This window comes from Pseudopodoces humilis, chromosome 5, assembly GCF_049639895.1.
Source record: "Pseudopodoces humilis isolate 2021_Gansu_Grassland_sample_001 chromosome 5, ASM4963989v1, whole genome shotgun sequence".
NCBI lineage: Eukaryota > Metazoa > Chordata > Aves > Passeriformes > Paridae > Pseudopodoces > Pseudopodoces humilis.
Window position 1 is genome coordinate 22,855,863 of NC_142204.1, and position 18,754 is coordinate 22,874,616.

Below are 18,754 nucleotides of genomic sequence, written 5' to 3' on the forward strand. Positions count from 1 at the left end.
CAGTTAACCTAACAGTCTCATCTAAGTGCGTGCTTTGGGGGCTAAAATAGAAAGTACAGACTTCCTATTTTGTGTAATTGCACAGAATTTCCTTTAAAGGGGGGTGTCAGCTTCTCTGAAAGTGACATTTGAGGTTCACAAAAGATATAGCAGTTATTTTGAAGACTTACTTGCCAAGAAGTTTATATTTCTGTCTCCAGTTCTAGGCAAGTGTGGGTTTGCTGATTGCTGCATCAGAGGATTCTGGTGTGGGGTGGGGAGGAGGCTGGACAGGGAAAGTCATCCAACATCTGCCTCACAGACACCCCTGGATCCAGGTAAAGGAATGGCTTCCTCTGTGGAGGAAGCATAATGGCAGAGTCTGCTCCCATACAAGGACTTGTGAGTTACTGAGGGATTCCCTAGCTGCAATGATTATTTAAGGGCTCAGCCAGTTGTTTCTGATTCAAGGAAGTGGCGTTTGGGAATCTAAAAGTCAATAGGAATTTAAAAGGAGTTTTTCCATGCTCCCCTAAAGTAGAAAAAGTCTCAGAACTGTAATGTACTTCAGCAGGGGTGTGTATTATGATTCTGAGAGAGCAATGAAAGGTGGCCAAAAGGACTTAAATTCCAGCATTGAACAGTGTGGTCCATGGTCCTGGAACTGCTCAACCTACTTTTCAGTCTCTACAATCACCAGAAAAAAAGAAAAAAAGAAATAATTTTAGTTTCTTTGGCACTGTGTCTACAATTTGTAACTTGTTAGGAGAGCACCTAGAAAAGTAGTATGTTGAAGGAAATTCTCAAAGTGAATGAATATGGAAATTCAACAACTGTCGGTCCTAGGAACTGTGTGGTTGAGATCATATTTTTAAGGAAATTAACTACTGTTGTGGTTCATTAGGAAGGCTTTAAGCATAAAGAGCCGAAGAATTAAATTAATTTTAAGGATAAGTTCTCATAAAAAATTAGGATGTTTTTCTTGTTGCTTCTCAGCTGACTGAATCCCTGCACCTCCTTGGGAATGTACATTTACTTCATTTTTTGCTTGCGTTGCAACAGCACACGAAGATGTGGCTTTTGTCCTGCAAGAAATGCTTGGTAGAAGTTCTTCCTGAATGTCACTTCAACGTAATCTAAAAGAAGTTCCCTTATTCAGTTTTACTTCTCTTTATGTGGAACGAAAACAAACAGCTTCACAGTAAGCAGAGCAAGAGAGTAGCCAGTGGGCAATGAAAACTCTGAAATTCTGAGTTAGGATCAAGCCTGTGTGCCAAGGACAATAATGAACATGAAAGAGATTTTCATCCTGCTGGTGGATTTCTATTTGGTCTTCCGTGTTCAAACCATTCAAGGTGAGATTCAAATTTATATTCTCTTTTATCCTTCCATTATTGCCATTCTTTCCATATCTGTCTCATTCTTTCCGCTAATGCTCTTCCTCCTTTTCTGCTTGCTTTTCTTGTTCCTTCTCTTGTTTTCTAAGCTGTAAGAGAACAGACATCCTGATCAAAACCAGCATGTAGCAGGTGCACGTGCAACTAAATCAGTTGTATGTTGGTGGTATGGACAGGTGAAATACTGTAAAAATGGATGAGATGCACAAGCTGATTGGATAATGAGTGAATGGAAGGAGGGATAGACCCTGATAATTAGTGAAAACATAGGAAAATGAAGGGCTGCATAATTCAGATGATAGTGCACAGGAGTAGAGACATGTGGCTAGACACAAGACAGTGTGGTGGGGGCTACCAAGAGCAAAATCCAGATGAACTGGTTTTCTTCTTGTGGAATAGCTGACAGATAAAGAGACCATCTGCCATATCCTTTGCTTGTGTTTCCTTTTTTACACAATAAAAGTATTCTTCCCTTCCCTTCCCTTCCCTTCCCTTCCCTTCCCTTCCCTTCCCTTCCCTTCCCTTCCCTTCCCTTCCCTTCCCTTCCCTTCCCTTCCCTTCCCTTCCCTTCCCTTCCCTTCCCTTCCCTTCCCTTCCCTTCCCTTCCCTTCCCTTCCCTTCCCTTCCCTTCCCTTCCCTTCCCTTCCCTTCCCTTCCCTTCCCTTCCCTTCCCTTCCCTTCCCTTCCCTTCCCTTCCCTTCCCTTCCCTTCCCTTCCCTTCCCTTCCCTTCCCTTCCCTTCCCTTCCCTTCCCTTCCCTTCCCTTCCCTCCCTTCCCTTCCCTTCCCTTCCCGCACCTTCCCGCACCTTCCCGCACCTTCCCTTCCCTTCCCTTCCCTTCCCTTCCCCTATTCCCTTCCCTTCCCTTCCCTTCCCTTCCCTTCCCTTCCCTTCCCTTCCCCTTTCCCTTCCCCTTTCCCTTCCCCTTCCCCTTCCCCTTCCCCTTCCCCTTCCCCTTCCCTTCCCCTTCCCCTTCCCATCACAAATCTAGTTCCAACAAATTAGTTTGGACATTCTTCTGAGTCATAACAATTTCCAGAGCATCTCACTTTTAAACAGACCTTTCTAGCATTATAAGCTTTACTAGGAAGTTAGTAGCAAAGAAGTTCACACAGAAACACATAAGGAGGAGATGATCACCATATGTCTGCTGACTGTGGTATCTACTAATCCTTGGAAATACTCAGTGTTTGAAAAGTAATACCTTGGCTAGAACTGTATGCCTTGCAGGCACAAAGATTTCACCTAGTTCTTGTCAGCTGTAGCTTGGTTTGGACACTTGTGTACGGTGGAGACGTGCGGACTGGTCACAACTCCACACATATTTTCATGGAGTCATGCCCCATCCCTGGAGATGCTCAGGGCCAGGCTGGATGGGGCTCTGAGCAAAGTGGTGCAGCAGAAGGTGTCCCTGCCCATGGCAGGAGCGTTGGAACTACATGATCTTTGAGGTCCCTTCCAAGCCAAACATTTCTATGAGTCTATGATTTTCTGGTGCAAAGAGGAGAGAACTGATAATAGTTTATCAGTGCCTTACCCATTCTCTACCTCCTGCTATTTCTCACCATTTATATTTTTAATCACCGCGTCTTTTTTTTTTTTTTTTTTTTCCTGAATTCCTTTCCCAGAGAGTATCCCAATGAAAAGCTTGAAGTGCTACAATGACTACAACTCACAGGTGTCTTGCACATGGATGGAGCATTCAGAGGCTCATGACCTCGTTGGTATGATCCTTTACCAAAGGGATAATGTTAACATGTAAGTACCTGAAATGTGCTGAGCTAGATAGAAGTTCAAAGGCGTATTGGCCATAACTTGGAATCCTGGGGACAAGCAGTCAAGTTTTTAGAAAGCACAGCCACCTCTCTTTTTCAATTAAGCAAAAGTTTTGCTTGCTTCTGAGGCCTCATCTAGGAAAAGAGGAATGAATAGGATATGCCAGTGGAGTTGTTTTTACCACCTTTACAATTATTTTCTATAATTTTGTTGTAGGATCGTAGATATGAAATAAGAAGGGTAGGCTGCTAATAATCAGCGTTGGGGAGAAGGAAGTGTCAGAATAAGTGTGAGTATTGTTTGTAAACCCTAAAGGGAGGAGACATTCCTCCTGTCATTTTGCTCAATTAGGAGCATCACTGAGAGTGTGGTTTTGATAGCTTTTGAGAAATATGTGTAGACTGTATATTTATGTGATAGAGAGGACTGGTAAGTTGTCTATCTGTGCCATCAGTTTTCCTCCCAGAGATACTGGTGTGTTTATGACAGTATCTCTCTGTTACACTTGTTTCCTTTTCAAAAGGGAACCAAATCACCAGATGGTTGGTGAGGACAAGAAAGAACAGAAATGGAGCAATAGTTAAGGGAGAGTGGAAGGATAGATAGTCGAGAAGAAAATTATTTAGAGTCTGGGGATACAGGAAGAAAAAGAGAGAGGAAGAACTCTTGATTTTATTGCAAACAAGAGGGAATTAATAGACCTAAGAGCAGATGAAAACAATTGAAGAACTTTGGACCATGACCTTAAAGTTAAATACTTCTGGGAAAAGATGATATAAAGTTCCTTGGACTTTTGGAGCATTCTCTGAAGCACTGTTGCATGATGAAGTGTGTGGATCTTGAGACACAACTGAGGTGAACTGCCCAGACAAGCAGGTATTAAACATGGACAGTCACACAGCTGAAATCAAAATGGCCAACAATTAAACGGGATCAGCTCGCAAACGAAGAATAGTTGACTAAACCCCAAACTGTAAGATAATGCTGGTGAGCAGATAGAAATAGCTTCAGGACTTCACACCCCTTGGGCTGACTCTTTTGCTTAAGGCTACACACATACTGCAGTGTCCAGTCCATACTTCATCAATATCCCTGGTTTCCTAGCTAATACCCAACTTACAAAAATAGCAATAGTGCTGAATAATGCTTGCTGACATATAGTTGGCTAGAAGACTCCATCCTATCCTGGAAGAGAGTATTTGGCCTTAAATATTCACAACTTAATATTTCTCATCTGAGCTGGAACAAGATAATATACTGGGCATGAAGCCATATGCACAAACAAAATTCCACAGGGTACATAAAGAAGCAACGGATCTCTCCAGCAGCTAAGGCTACTGCAACCACACAAAGATTATCCTCTCCCGCCCAGTTTAAAAAATTGTTGCTAATTTTCATGATGCTCCTTGGCCTGGAGAAAGGCCATCTGAAAGGATGATTAACATTGTAGATGAAATCTTTAATGAATACTTAAGGTCCCTTGGCACAACAGAACAACTAAGGATACCGAAGTACATTTTGGTTGAGAATCTTTTTCTAAGTGTTTTTATGGTACTGCAAAATAAAAGTCTTCAAGCAGCTTAGGATCATCAGAAATTTTACGGCCCTTAACTCTGAGTAAAAGGGGTATTTATTTACATGACATTCATTTTCATCATACTATTTCTCGCCTAAAAATATGAGATTACATAGAGCTAGGCTAAAAAGCAACAAAAATTAACTGGTACTGTAACATTCTTCTGCATGACTTTGAAATGGGGATGCAAAATTCTGGTGTCAAAAATGTTTCTCATATTAACTGACGCAAAGCAGGCCTAATAGGAACAGTGAGAAGAGGATATAAGTGCCTTTGTGAATTATAACAACAGGATGAGATGAAATTGGTTTCAGGTGTTTAATTTTGCACTAACTACAGGTCTTCAGATCTTTATAGATTACTTTCTCTGTACATAGGGAGAACAAGGACATGTTTTGCAAACGCCAGACAGAAAATGACTTACGTGAAACTCCAGATGTGTATGTGCACTGGGTCTGCCACAACACTACAGACTATTTTGGAATTGGGGTAGATGATATTTATGGCTTCAGACCTAAAAAGGTGCTTCAAACGGAAGTGGATGTTGATCTTTTCCAAAATGGTAAGGCTTAAATACCATATTCTCATTTCCCAATGAATTTTAAGGATTTTTGAGAATGTATTTGCCATTCACCTGGAAGTGATTTCCATTTCCATCGTGCAAACTGACCAAGAGTTCCACATTGAGAAGGGTGGGCAGGGAGAGGAGAAGGCAAGTTTCTGACAGCAGCTGGATCTGGTATCATCTCAGGGGCTATCAAGCAGGAGGTACTTGTTCTGTCAGGGATAAGTTTCTCTGGAAATGGGGAAGCTTACCCAGATGTTTTCTTCCCCTCTTTTCCTCATTATCTCCTCTCATGCATTGTACCTTCACCTTCCAGTTCAGCCCCTCCCACCTCAAAACCTCTCAGTGACCGCAATGACATCAGGAGATTTCTTGCTGACCTGGGAAACAGCCGATGGAAGCCAAGGGTTGGGCAATGCACTGGACTATGAGGTCACTTACAAGCGGGAGTGGGAGTCCTGGGAGGTAAGAGCGGAGGAGCTGAGCTGTCCTGATTCAGATTGCACTATTCTGGGCAGTTGAAAGACTGAGGTAAAAGCTGTGTGAATGAATGGTCTTTCCATTCTCAGGGACTGTGAAGAGATACAGCAAGTGTTGTTTTGGGTCAGGTGGAAGGGTCTCTCTTTCTGTTAGCAAGTGACTTGTCCAATGAAATAGCATTTTTCCTGAACTGTAATGCTGAACCAAATGCAAAGATCTCCACTCAAAGAAACCCCCAACCACTGTACTTGGATCTGAATTGGAGTTAAACTGAATTAAATCACATTCCAACATAAGGCTGTGGGTTCATGTGGGAAAAACAGCAAAATACATTTGAAGTTGTTCCTCCTTTGAGACAGATATGTTTTGGGTTTTTCTTTTCTTTTTTTTTTTAAAAAAGGTTTTAGGAGCCCATATCATTTGCTCTATAATTTCCCTAGATCTGCATATGTTTTTATTCTGTACCTGTCAGCCTGATCTTTAGATTTTAAGGGAATTTTCTTGGCCAGATTCCCACATAATTCTGTGCTGAGCAGTGCTATGAACATGTGTAGCTGAAGCTGAAGGTAGTCTGAACTTTGCAAGCTGCAGATATTGCCTGACAGCGGCCATGCCTTGCCCTTCCTGAGTTGTGCTGCAGCGCACATGGGAGCCCCTCTTGTGTGGCAGCGAGGAAGCACCGCATGGCAGCATCTGCATGGACCATCACACTTGTGGGATTGTTGGAGATGCAGCCTGGCAGTCAACTCCTCCTCTCTCTCTTTCCCTGTCTTCATTTCACCTCTCCCTTCACCATCATCCCAATTTCCTCCATCCCTTCCTCTCCTTCCTCTCCCTCAACAACAGGAAGCTGCCTCGCTCGTGCTCTCCAACACCACACACTGCAGTCTCAGCCGTGAGGACCTTGTCCCAGGGAGCAGCTACGTTGCCCATGTGCGAGCCAGACCGGGGCAGGCCAGCGGCTTCTCTGGGCTGTACAGCGAGTGGAGCATGGAAGTGTCGTGGAAGACCCCTGAAGGTAACACGGGTCATGAGTGGGGCCATGCAGGGCTGGAAACTGAGAAGCCAGAAGTTTCCTGTCGCTAATCTTGCACTTGTGTTCTCTGAAGGTGGCCTTCAGCCCAGAAACCTTCGCTGCCTCTTCAATGGTAGAGATCGTCTGACGTGCAGCTGGGAAGTGAAGAAAGTGATCACCACCTCTGTCCTCTTTGGCTTGTTCTTCAGGGCCACCCCAGCATCAGAGTATGTGCTCTGCCCACAGCAGTGTGTCTGTGCCTTTCCCATTCACCTGATTTCCATTCATCCTCTTTCATCCCCCCAGAGAAGAGGAGTGCTCTCCTGTGCATGAGAAGACTTTGCACCACACCTCATATGTGGTCCAGAGCTGTGAGATCCCTGTCAACAATTCCAGCAGCCAGAGCCAGTACCATGTGTCTGTCCGGGCCAAGACAGAGGACAAGCTGATTGAAGCCTACAAAAACAGTGAGTTTCTGTGTTGCTTCTTGCTTCTCCTTGTTACTTGGAGAGGTGCCTGTCTAAGCAAGTGGGGCTGAGGACAGTGGTGGTGAGGAAAAGTGAGTGGGAAATGGAAGAAACAATCACTGATGAAGAAAGGGACTGTATCAGGTCAGAGCTCTGGAGAGTAGGTGTGGAGTTCCATTCCTCAACAATGGAACTTGTTACTCTGAGGAAAGTGACAGTGATGGAAACTGTTGTGCAGAAATCCAGGCTGTGACCTGGAGTTTCTCAGTCAGCATTTGCCACCCTGCTAACTTCTCTGTGATTCACATTCATGAGTGTCCCAGTGACAGGGGACTGTGGTGAGAAGTGTTTGTGGCAAATAGGAGTGTGTCACTATGTGATTTCTCAGGAAAGCCAGTGAGCTCTTGTGGGTTTGTGCAATGGCCCCTGGAACACTGGATGAGGTAGGAATCCTTTGCCCAGTGAGGTGCACTGGGTAAGCCATCTCTGCCCACATGTATATGAAGGTATTTGGCTCACTTTTCAAACTCTAAAACTAAGGCAGCTCCTGCAGTGGGTGAAAATACCAGGAGGTAGCTTCAAGAGAAAAATTTTAAAGGAAAATTTCTGGAAATGTGGTGGACAAGTACAGATATTTCAACTACTGCTTTGCTGCTTTTCTTTACACAGGGACTGCAGTCAGTATTCATGGGTATGGGTTTTCTGTTACTTAGTGGTCTACTGTTGTATTTGACTAGAAAATGAAGATGCAGAGACTTAAGAAGTGTTAAAAAGTTTTGCCATTTTACATTGCACAAAACAACCTTGTTTTCAGTCCCTGGAAATGATTCACAATATGGAAAGATATCACTGAACCAGTAGGTTGGTAAGTGCTCTGAGACATTCAGTGTGTTCCAGTTCAGGTGCTGCCGCCTGCAAATGTGTCAGTAACAGCAACAGAGAACCAAGAGTATGAACTAAGGTGGATAAAACACAATTTGAAATACAACTTCATAACACAGAGATACCAAGTCAAGTACTGGGAAAACAACCGATATGAAAAGGTAACTTACAAAGTGCAAGAGTCATGGATATTTCTTTGCTGGTCAAATGGAAATGCAGATCTTCTCACCTCTGTCATTTGTGCTCTTTCCCTCTCCCCAGACTCTCCAGGAGTTAAATATCAGCAATGATGAACCTCCCTTCATCTTCACCCTGCAGATGCTGGCAGCATCTACAGAGTATAGGGGGAAAATGCGTGCAAGGGTGAATAGGCCTCTGGAATATGAGGGACCTTGGAGTGAATGGAGTGAGGAGTTCACCTGGAAGACTGAGAATGGTACTTTTCATGCAGCTGCTTCTGTCAGGTTTTGGTGGACTGTTAATGGCTAGAATTGTTCTTCAGTATAACACATTCTCTCAGCTGGGGTTGGAGTGAGGTGCAGCCATGGCCTAGCTGGAGTCACTTACCAAGGCATCTGCCCTGCCTGCATCCTTGCAGGCCATCAGCAATGCTAGGGAAGGAAGTGAATGACCTTTTAAGTTTCTTTCTTACTCGTCTTCATAAGGTGAGTACAACAAACCATAAAGTTCTCCATGTGGAGAATGAATCAAAGACATCCTGCCCAAAGGATAATCATTATTTTCTTATTCCAGTAGTCCATTCTGCTGTCAGTGACTAAAGAGTCTGATACTTTAAGAAGACAGAACATAAGCCATCAGCTTTTTATATTTGCAGAGTGATTATAAGGTTGTGTAAAACACACAGTGGATTCTGCTGGAGATAAAGTCTTTACATGTTTTTGTTGTTTATGGGCTCAGAGGCAGAGTGTCTGCCATCATACAATCTTTTGCCCAATCTTGCATTATTTGTCCTGAGGAAGGTTGAAGTGGTTATACTGTGGGAAAATTTTGATGTGTGTATTCAGGAAGAAATTGGTGTGCTGTTGTGACAGTTAGCAGGGGGAACTCTTAGAAAATCTCTGAGACCCCATTTCCTCAGAACTGTGCAGAGTCAGGCAGACTTGAGATGCCTGAAGTCATGCCTGGAGTAAGATTCATAACCATCCTTTTATTAGCTTAAATTGTTTAATTCTGATATGAGTAAAAGCTAAGAAGGCAATCAGTAAAGGAAACAATGAACTCCTTCGGTCAGTACGCTCTTCAGGCCATGTTCTCCTGTCCTACTTTTGAGGATATTCCAGCAGTTAGAAGGCCCTATGATCCTGTCCCTCCACATATCAAATTCCCTGAGTAGTGGCCAGAGTGAAAAACCTATTGCAGGAAACAGTCACCCTGCAGGTTGATATCTTTTTCTCTTTTCTCTTTTTCAGTTCTGGCACCTGTGGTTCTCCCAGTGACGCTCCCAGCTCTCATCATCGCTTTGCTGGTAGTTGCTTATTGCAGCTATAAGTATTTCCTCAGGTAGGCTTGCATTGCAACATGGAGACTTAGCAGCCCATGTGGGTGGCATAAAGTCTGAGGCACTTCTTGTCCCAAGGTCTGTGTGGAGATGGGCCTTTGTGGGAAGCCTTGTGCACAGCTGTACGAGGGATGGAGTTGGGTGGTGCTGTGCCAGTGCCTTGGTCGTGCCTTGCTGTGCTGAGCAGCATGGTGTATGGGGTGCAGCCACATTGAGAAGCAAATGTTGAAACATTTGAAATGTTGAAGCAATTGAAAACTGTTTTCTTGCTGCAGGAAGAAGAAAATGTGGGAGGAAAAGATTCCGAACCCCAGCAAGAGTCTCCTGATCCAGAGCTACCTTGGGGTAAGAGAGAATTGTACCTTGAAGGATTCATTATTTCTCTGTCAGGACTTCCAATAATCTTGAGAGCTCTTCTTGTTTTCTAGTCCACAACGAACAGATATCTTCATTTATCTATTACTTGTTTTTAGAAGTTCTGGTCCTAGTCAACGTAATGCTCTTATATTTAGCAGACCTTTTTGTGCTGTGCTTGTCAGCACAACTGTGATTTAAAATCAATGTAGAAAAATTTTCAGTACTTTAGAATTTCCTGTTCCTGTACTTTTAAAAGGGGGTTCTTAATATCTGCCCAGCACTTGCGGAGTCCCAACTCCCAAAAGCAGGTTTCTAGGGGACACTGCTAAGTAGCTCCCTGGTTTCCCTCCAAGCTCCAAGCTTGAAGTTTTCTCTCTTGAAGTCCAGAGTAGCAACTCTACTGTTCCTTTTACTTTTTTCCCATTACTCTGAAAATTTTAAACTCAATCATTTAATGATCACTGTGGCCAAGACAACCACCTACTATCAAATCCCTTAAGTCCTCTATTCACAAATAACAAGTTTAGGAGGGCATCTTTCCTTGGGTCACTGAATACTTGTAGTTAGCGGTAAGGCAATATGCGTTGGAAGAAACCGTCTTCTGGAGAGGAGAACATACCTTTGAGTTGTATTAGTGAAGTTGTATCCCTGTTACCAGGTGCTATAGGCTCTCCTATTTGTTTCCTTTGTCCACAAGGAATGTACAATTCCTGATTCTACTGCCAGTGAGATACTGCTCTTTGGTCATGTCTGCTTTTTCATTTTCAGAAAGGACATTTGGGAAGTTGGCCAACAAGCAACCAGCTGGACTTCAACAAATACAACCTTTCAGAGAAGATGGAGCAGGCTAGTTTCCTTCAAGTTGTGGACAGGTAAGTGAACATTACATGACAGTGACACTGCGGATGGTCTCTAAGACCTCAAATGCATCATGGCAGAATATAATCAAATGTTATGTCCCAAAAAATCTTATACAAGTTACTTTTGACAAGGAGATTCAAATTTTTACTACAGGGATAACTGCATCTAGAAGATTTTTTTTTTCTAGGCCTGTGTGTAGCTATGTGTGTTTTCAACTAAGATTGATTTATGTTTTGTGTTTAAAACAATAATCTCTCTCATGAGCAACTTTTAACTTCCCCACATTCAGGCAGGTGAAGACTTTGGCCGAGTGCCTTGAGGACCAGACCAGGAAGACAGATGTTTCCTCTGTTACATCGGACCTGCAGAACTCATACCATGCTTTAAATGAGTCAGAGCATGCCCCAGTTGCCTGCTCAAGTCAGAGTGGCAGTCACTCCTTTCCCATTTCAAGGAGAAACAGTGCTGATGCAAGTATTTCTTCCCACAGAGCAATCCCTTGCTTTGCTTTCAATGGTCCATACTTGTACAACCCAGTGGTGTCCTCTCACCCTGATACACATCAGACCCTGGAAATGGGCCCCGTGGGACTCAGTAAGAAATCGGTTTCCCTTCAGTATGTGACTCTCCCAGGGGAAGACTCTCCCCAGACCCCACAGAGAGAAGAACAGCCAGGAACAGCTCCTCCAAAGGACATGCTCCCAGATCAGAAGGGAATGATGCAGCACCTCAATGACAAGGAAGAAGCCTTGCAGGCCTCACCAGCCTGTGGGGAAGGCACCAACAAGGGAACAGAGGAGCAGAACACTCCAAAGGCTCTCCGCTGTACCACGTCTCCTCAACTGTGCCCCTTGGAGTACGTTGCCACAGACAGCCCCTTACTGCCATCAGCCAGCTCCTCCATCCATCCTCCACTTCTCACAGCTGAGGAATCACCTTGTGGCTCACAGGAGCCCCACCTTCCCAGTAGTGACTCCTTCCATGAATTTTCTCTAGGGAAAACTGGCGTCATGATCCCAGTTTCAGGCCAAGCACCAACATCATCTCCTGAATTGCACCTGGATGCATTTTGTGACTATCTTACTGTGCCTGAAGGTCTCCATGAACATTTAAAACCCACAAAGATTTCTTTGCCTGTATTACAGAAGGAAAATGGTATTCCTAGAAAGCAGCCTTTGTCAGAAGGTGACTTGGTGGTGTTAAACCCTGACAGCAGTGAGCCAGTTTTCCTTTGCCAGGTTGGTGATTATTGCTTCCACAGCCTAAAATCCATTGTGAAGATGGCTAATAGTCAGGAAGGCCACCAAGTCAAGAAACCTTCTGAAGGCAAGACAACACTTGGGCAGCCTGTATGTGATGATGAATCCATCATGGGCAAGGAAAAGGATGCATGGAAAAGGGAAAAAATACAGACCATTCAGCTTTTCAAAAACCTGAAATCAGATGATTACTTTTCCTGGCAGCAATCTCTGGGGATCAAAGAAATCTGTTAAATGGGTAAATAAATATTAATGAATACTAAAGAGACAGGTCACTGAAAGAGGTTCACTATCTGGTGAAAATGAATCCTCAAACCTAGGAACAAATAAACACCAGTTCCATTTTCAAGTTTCCAGTTCAATGTGTAAAAAAACTTGAAGTAGCTCAATATCATCCTCGGTGGTCTTCACAGATTTGGCATGGAAGACAACACAAATATTGCCCTTCAGTGTTTTTCAAACTTTTTGGCTTATCCATGATTAACAGTTTATCCTCCTCATGATCCTGTAATACATCACAATCATCTTGCAATTATATCAGATTGCTTGGCAAAACTCGTGGCAGGAAATGCAGACTTAAGAGCTTGAAAGGCTATCAGAAGAAGACAAGTTTGGAAACCTTGGAAAGAAAAGTTCTATACCTAAAAGCAATTTTATTTAATTTCTGTGCACTTGTAAAATACCTCTAAAAGTCACCAAGGAACTTCTATATCTCAGCCTTTCCATTATGACATGAAATAGGTATTGTTTAAGGTGAAAAAAACCCCAGACAGTTATAGAAGCATAAAAAAAAAAAAGAGAAAAAAATAGTTGAAATACAGGAAAACTTTCTTAATGTTAATGTGCAGTATATCATGGTGGATTCAAAGGATGAGAAGGAAACATTACTGGGATACATAAAGCAAGTTGTAGAGAACCATTTGGAAGAAGAAATGATACTGAAAGAAAACCTAAGGGCTCCTAAGGTTCAGTGAGAGGGAGTGAGGCAGATGACAGAAAATGGCAGATATGAGGTGCTGGGAAGATGCACAAGCCTGTAACTGCTGGGGTTCTTCTGCTTCTAAGTGTTGAAGTACTGTATGATTTTCTTTTAGGTTCATTGGCTGTTTAGCCATTATTCATCCTCATGTGTAATTGATTCTTGTTTTTTTTTTTTTTTTCTCTTAAATAATGAGAGCTGAGAAAGAGGAAAAGCTTTTTTCCCAATTTTGCTGTATAAGAAGTGGTGCAAGGTAAGAACATTTCTTCAGAACTGCTACTCTGTAATCAATGAAAAGGGGAAAAGGGTTTGGTTTCAGACCTGAAGGTGGACTTGACCTCCAAAAAAAACCAAATTTTTTTTTCAAATATAAAATCTGTATTAATAAACATATTATTTCTTCCTGTTTTTCATTTCATATGTTAAAAATACTGTGTTTACAATTAAATTACTATTAGCTCATTTGCTCAGGTCTCAGAAAATTCTATAGGTTGAGCTATACCATATGTGAGGCAGGACATTTTCTCCTGACTTTGCTGTATTACTTGACAGAGAAAATGTATTTTGCCACCCAATTCCTCCTGCTGGGTTAATGGGACTGTGCTGATGCAGAAATTACAGTGAAATTATTTGGGTTTTGAGAACTTAATCCTTGTAAATACCATTTTAAATCCAAAAGGTGTGCAAATTGAACCTGCTGCTCTTCACAGCAGAAGGCAGGCAGTTGCAGCCTCTGATAGAGAATAATGATTTAACACTTTGAGAGATTTGCAATTTAGACCTTTTGTAATCAATGAATTTTTTTTTTATTAATCTCTTCTTTGGCCTTTTATAAGTGGCACAATTAATTTCTTCCAGGCTGTATAATTGTGCTCTATCGAAGCATGTCCTAAAAGGAGATGATCAAATTCATATGCAAATATTGTATCTGAATTCACATCTTAGATATGCATCACTTTGCTGGGCCTTGAATTGCTAGGGTTTAATAATCAAGAAGAATAATGAGTGGGAGAAGTTTTATTCAACTCAGTGGCTTCTGGATAAAGCCCATTTGCATTGTGATCAGTGCTCTAAGATGTGATCAGTACTCTGACAGTTCTCTGTTCCTTCTGTTCCTCTGCACTTCACTGGGCATTTGCAGAGGCTGATTTTGGAGACAGGATTTACAGATAAAAGCACATTTGTTATGATCCCACAGAGACAATATTATCATCTGAAGGAGCCTGGAGTTTGCAGAGAAACATGCCATTGTCAGGATAGGGAGCTGCACAGTGGCTTGCTTTCCAACTATAACAATTCATTTACAGCAGAATGAGTTTTTGCTCTAGGGACTCTCTCTTCAATATCCACCTAAATATCATTAAATAAAATATGTAGTGAACATTGGAAACAGAGCTCATGATCTACGGCTCTTCTCTGACAGAGGAATCCACTTCTTACTGGAATCAAAACTTCTATAAACTTCACCTGTTGCTGATCCTATGAATTTTCCATTCTCTTCTGCATGAGGTCCAGGTGCACTGAGGGTGTTAAAAAGCATTTTAGAGTCCTGTAGCCTGATTCAAGACTTAGAAGCAGTCATGAGTCCCAGGTCTTCAACTTCCGATCGTTAGCTTGAGCCATAAAGTTACTGTGCAAAGGCCAGTTGCTGCTCCCTTCCCCTTCAGTGCCAGGTACTGATGTGAAGGAATGGAATCATCATGGTGATGATTCAGGAGCCAATTTTGACATGCTCCTGTCTGTAGGGCTTCTCACTAAGTAGTTCCAGGCCCTCATCCTGTATATCTGCATGATGAGTCAGCAGTGTTTCTTACACAGTCAAAAAACAAGTGATGAGATGATTGCAACCTTTTCCTTACTGCATACTCAAACATCAAAGGTTGTGCCCATGTTTTAACAGCAGGCATTTTTTCTTGCTCTGAAGTAATAACTTTATAATAATCTTCATCAGCCAGAAACATACTACTTGAACTTGCAGGAGACTAGGGTAGGAGGTTTATTGTGACCTCAGTAGTTCTAATTAAGGTCAACACTGAACTGGTCTGTTGCTGCATTTCTGTAGGCTTGGGAGTTGTCTCTTATGTAAGGAAGGAAAATGGGGCTGAATGGTTTGCTAGAAAAGAACCCTGCAGTGGAAAGCCCTTCAAGACCTCAGGGAACAATAGGGGGAGAATTTCAGAGAATCCTGTATCTCTGCTGGGTAATGGAAAACAAAACCAACCTATCCTGCAGTCCCTGCCTAGTTTCTTGTTCACAAGTATGTTGTACACACAATGTTATTCACATAGAACTCCACTCTGTCTCTTCTCCTCACTCCCTACATGCTCCCTCTGCTCTCACTATGGAGATAAAATTTCCATGAAAATAAACTCCACATGTCACATTCTGTACATGGAATAAGTAACACTATGACTTCATGCCTCCTTTTGCTCTTTATAAGTCCTCTCAAATGTATGCCAGGATTCCATATGCTCCAACCCTGACCCTAACAGCTCCTCATTCTACACAATGGATGTTTCACCATGAGGTTCAGTGGGTGAACCCAAACTCCTCTACAAATTTGTACAACATGTACCAAATTCAGGTCAAAACCTTTGTGGACTGGTTGTGTGCTTTCCAGCTTGTTGGTAGAGAACCATTTGGTCCTCATTCTTAAATGATGATTTGTCTAGAGAAGTAGTTGTAAAGCTGTCTGAAACAACTGGACAACTATTCTCTCTTCAAAAATTTTCCAGCTCCTTGCTTGCAGTGTACACATACATTGCAAAGGTTTGGGATGAGTACTTTTTAATCTTCTAAGCTGTTTCTCCTTCTGTGGCACTCAAAGTTACATAAGATGTTGACACACACTTTTGAGTTTATTTCATTAACTGCATATTCAACCCTTGAATTCCATGATTTCTCTCTTTGTTTTGTTTCCGTCCTGAATTTGGGGATTTTAATTGGAATAATTTTGGCAAGTTTCTGTCTTCTAGTGCACCTCTTTTCATCTCAGTATATAGGGCATAATGTTAACCCTAGTCAGAGCAGTAAAAGCAGCTGAGGCTGTTGCCAAGCAGAAAGGTGTGGAGGGAGCCATGTAGTGGCAGTCCTGTGCTCCCCTTGGCATGCCTTTTGTAGCTGCAGTGCTCCCAAATCAGGGAAGAAAGGGGAACAAACACTCTGGAAGAGAGATATGATCAAACAAAATGAGATTGGAAAAAAACAGAGAATTTGGAGTGACTACAGCCAATTATACTGAGAGGAAAAGAAGTGCAGTTACAAGGACTGAAACTTGCCAAAATTAAATCCCCACATCAGGGAGGAAGGCTGAATAAAGAGACAGGAGAAGAAACTGAAGAAATTGAATGCTGAAAAGAAAAAGAGACAATTCTGAAACAAAATGAAAACTATAAAAGCAAATGGGATGACATGAAATTCAGGGAAACAGACCAAAGCTTGCCCAGCAAATCCTCATTGGAATCACAAGATTTCATTCCTGTAGTGACAGGACAGTGGGCAGCAGTTTTATACTGACACAGGATAGATTTGGGTTGGACATAAAGAAGAAATTTTTACTATGAGGCTGGCAAGACAAAGAAACTGGCAGCTCAGAGAAGTTGTGGATGTTTATTCATTAGAAAGGTTCAAGGCCAGGTTGGATGGGGCCTTCAGCAACTTGGTCTAATGGAAGATGTCCTTGCCCATGGCAAGGGGTTTGGATCCTTCCAACCCAAACCATTCTGTGAATCTCTGGTTCTGTGATTCTAATTTCCTATCCCATTTATAGCTTAGTGTTTTCTCCATCATCACTAGTTTAGAGCACCCCAGAAAAACGGTGCCTTTCTCAGTCGCTCAGATCTTTCAGGTAAGAGATCTCTCACCACTTGGTCTGCCAGATAATTAATAAGCATGTTGAAAATTATAATTTTCCCAGGAGAAACTACTTAAATCCTTTCTCCAATATGAAAACTAACCAATATTTTTTTTCTCATTAGTTTTCTGTCTTTAAATTACTTCAGTCTACATGACAACCTTCCTTTTATCTCTTAGTTTCTTGGAAATGCATTTTTTGAGGGACTTCAAGCTCTTTAGACATCTAGGTATGAGGTATTAATTGGATAACCTTGTACATGTTTGCTTCTGGAGTTCTTCAAAGAACTCTACCAGGTTTATGAGGCATGGAAAACTCTCTTTTATAGAGAGATGCTAACACTTCTCCAGAACATTTTTCTCTACTACTTCTGTTTTTTCTTTGAGTTTCTATCATCCTGTGCAAAAGCCAGCCTGATTGGTCAGTAGTTCCCTGAATATTTCTCTGAGTACTCCTCAAAAGCTTCCATTTGGTATTTCTTTTTCTCTAAAGCTGAGGAGTGCTAAAGCTTTTGATTATTTACCTCAATTACTCATTCAGCAATTGAATGTTTAAATTCCTTTGCAGATTTATATGGTAAGAAAGCAATTGAGTAATAATATAGGATATGCAAGGCTTGTAAAGAAAGTAAATATGTTTTATTAAACATTAAAATTTAGTTGGAAAAGATCATTTTAAATTATCATTTTTCTCTACATATCTTGCCTCATTTACTTTTTCAGAACATTAAGGCTAAAATAACTCTATAGTGTGGGTAGACTTACAAAAGGCCTAGGTTCTCTTTTTAAATTTGTATAAGATTCTTTAAACAGCTCCTATGTCCACTGAAAACATTTCATCCTTTAACAGCTTCTTAGTCTTATTTTTGCCAGTTTGTCCTTAAAACATTATTGTAGTAAACTTGTGCCTTTCATTGTTTCAGCTTTTACTAGGTCTTGCATATTTTTCAAGCCTAAATCTGTTTGTTTTCTTCTGAGTGCTTTCACAAATAACTCCAAGAAGCAATCATTTACAGTGGCTAAAAAAAAAATAGACTCTGTGGTTAGATTCATAGTAGCAAATAAAGTAAAACAAAACAAAACATTTGTCTTGATTTGGTTGCATAGTTTTATATGCTCTGCTTATCCAGGTTATTGCTTTTCTCTGTGTTTTTCTTACCTTCTATCCTATCCCTTTTTCTAAGTCATAGGCTTTCTGTGATTTCAGACCACACAAATAGATCAATCCAAACAATTTATTTTCCACATCTGGCATCATTTCCTTGGTTTTCATTTTAAAATTTCCTCATAGTGTCTTTAATCTTAAATGTCAGCAGCACTGATTCTGTTTTGATTAGGCGGAATCCATCTTATATAAACTTAATCTGCTTCAAAATGTTACCAGATACTAATAAATACAATCCCCTTTTTCCCACAGAGTTTAATCAATCATGCAGTGAGACTCTGTTATCTGACAGAGTTTATAAAAGCAGGACCATTGAAGAATGTTACTATGTAGGACTGCTTTTTTCAGCCTCCTGGTTTAAACTTTGCTTTCAGAACCTCTCACCTGCTGTTTCTTTGTTGTTGGGCCACAACCATTGGGTTTTGCTTGGCATGTACCGAAAGAATGTCTAGAAACTTTGTGCTCTGTCACCTTTTCAACTGCATGTGTCTTTTCTAGTAAAATGTTTGTCCGTTTTTGTATTTACTTGGTCATGAGAAATGAAGGAGATATTTTCCTTTCTTCTGCTCCTGAAGGGAGCCCATCCTATTTAAGAAGACACCTCTCAGCCTTTGCTGCACATGTTA

The 18,754-nt window shown here is 41.6% G+C and overlaps 1 protein-coding gene across 1 annotated transcript; it reads left to right on the forward strand.

Annotated features, from left to right (window-relative positions):
* The first annotated feature begins 230 nt into the window (after window positions 1-230).
* On the forward strand, window positions 231-13,518 carry CSF2RB (colony stimulating factor 2 receptor subunit beta). The gene is made up of 14 exons (XM_005527574.3): window positions 231-317; window positions 1,042-1,334; window positions 3,004-3,133; window positions 5,105-5,289; window positions 5,609-5,757; window positions 6,619-6,790; window positions 6,882-7,014; window positions 7,094-7,254; window positions 8,152-8,297; window positions 8,398-8,572; window positions 9,567-9,657; window positions 9,931-10,000; window positions 10,781-10,884; window positions 11,163-13,518. The coding sequence occupies exons 2-14, from the start codon at window positions 1,265-1,267 to the stop codon at window positions 12,364-12,366; spliced, it is 2,790 nt and encodes a 929-aa protein (XP_005527631.2). The 5' UTR covers window positions 231-317; window positions 1,042-1,264; the 3' UTR covers window positions 12,367-13,518.
* The last annotated feature ends 5,236 nt before the right edge of the window (window positions 13,519-18,754 follow it).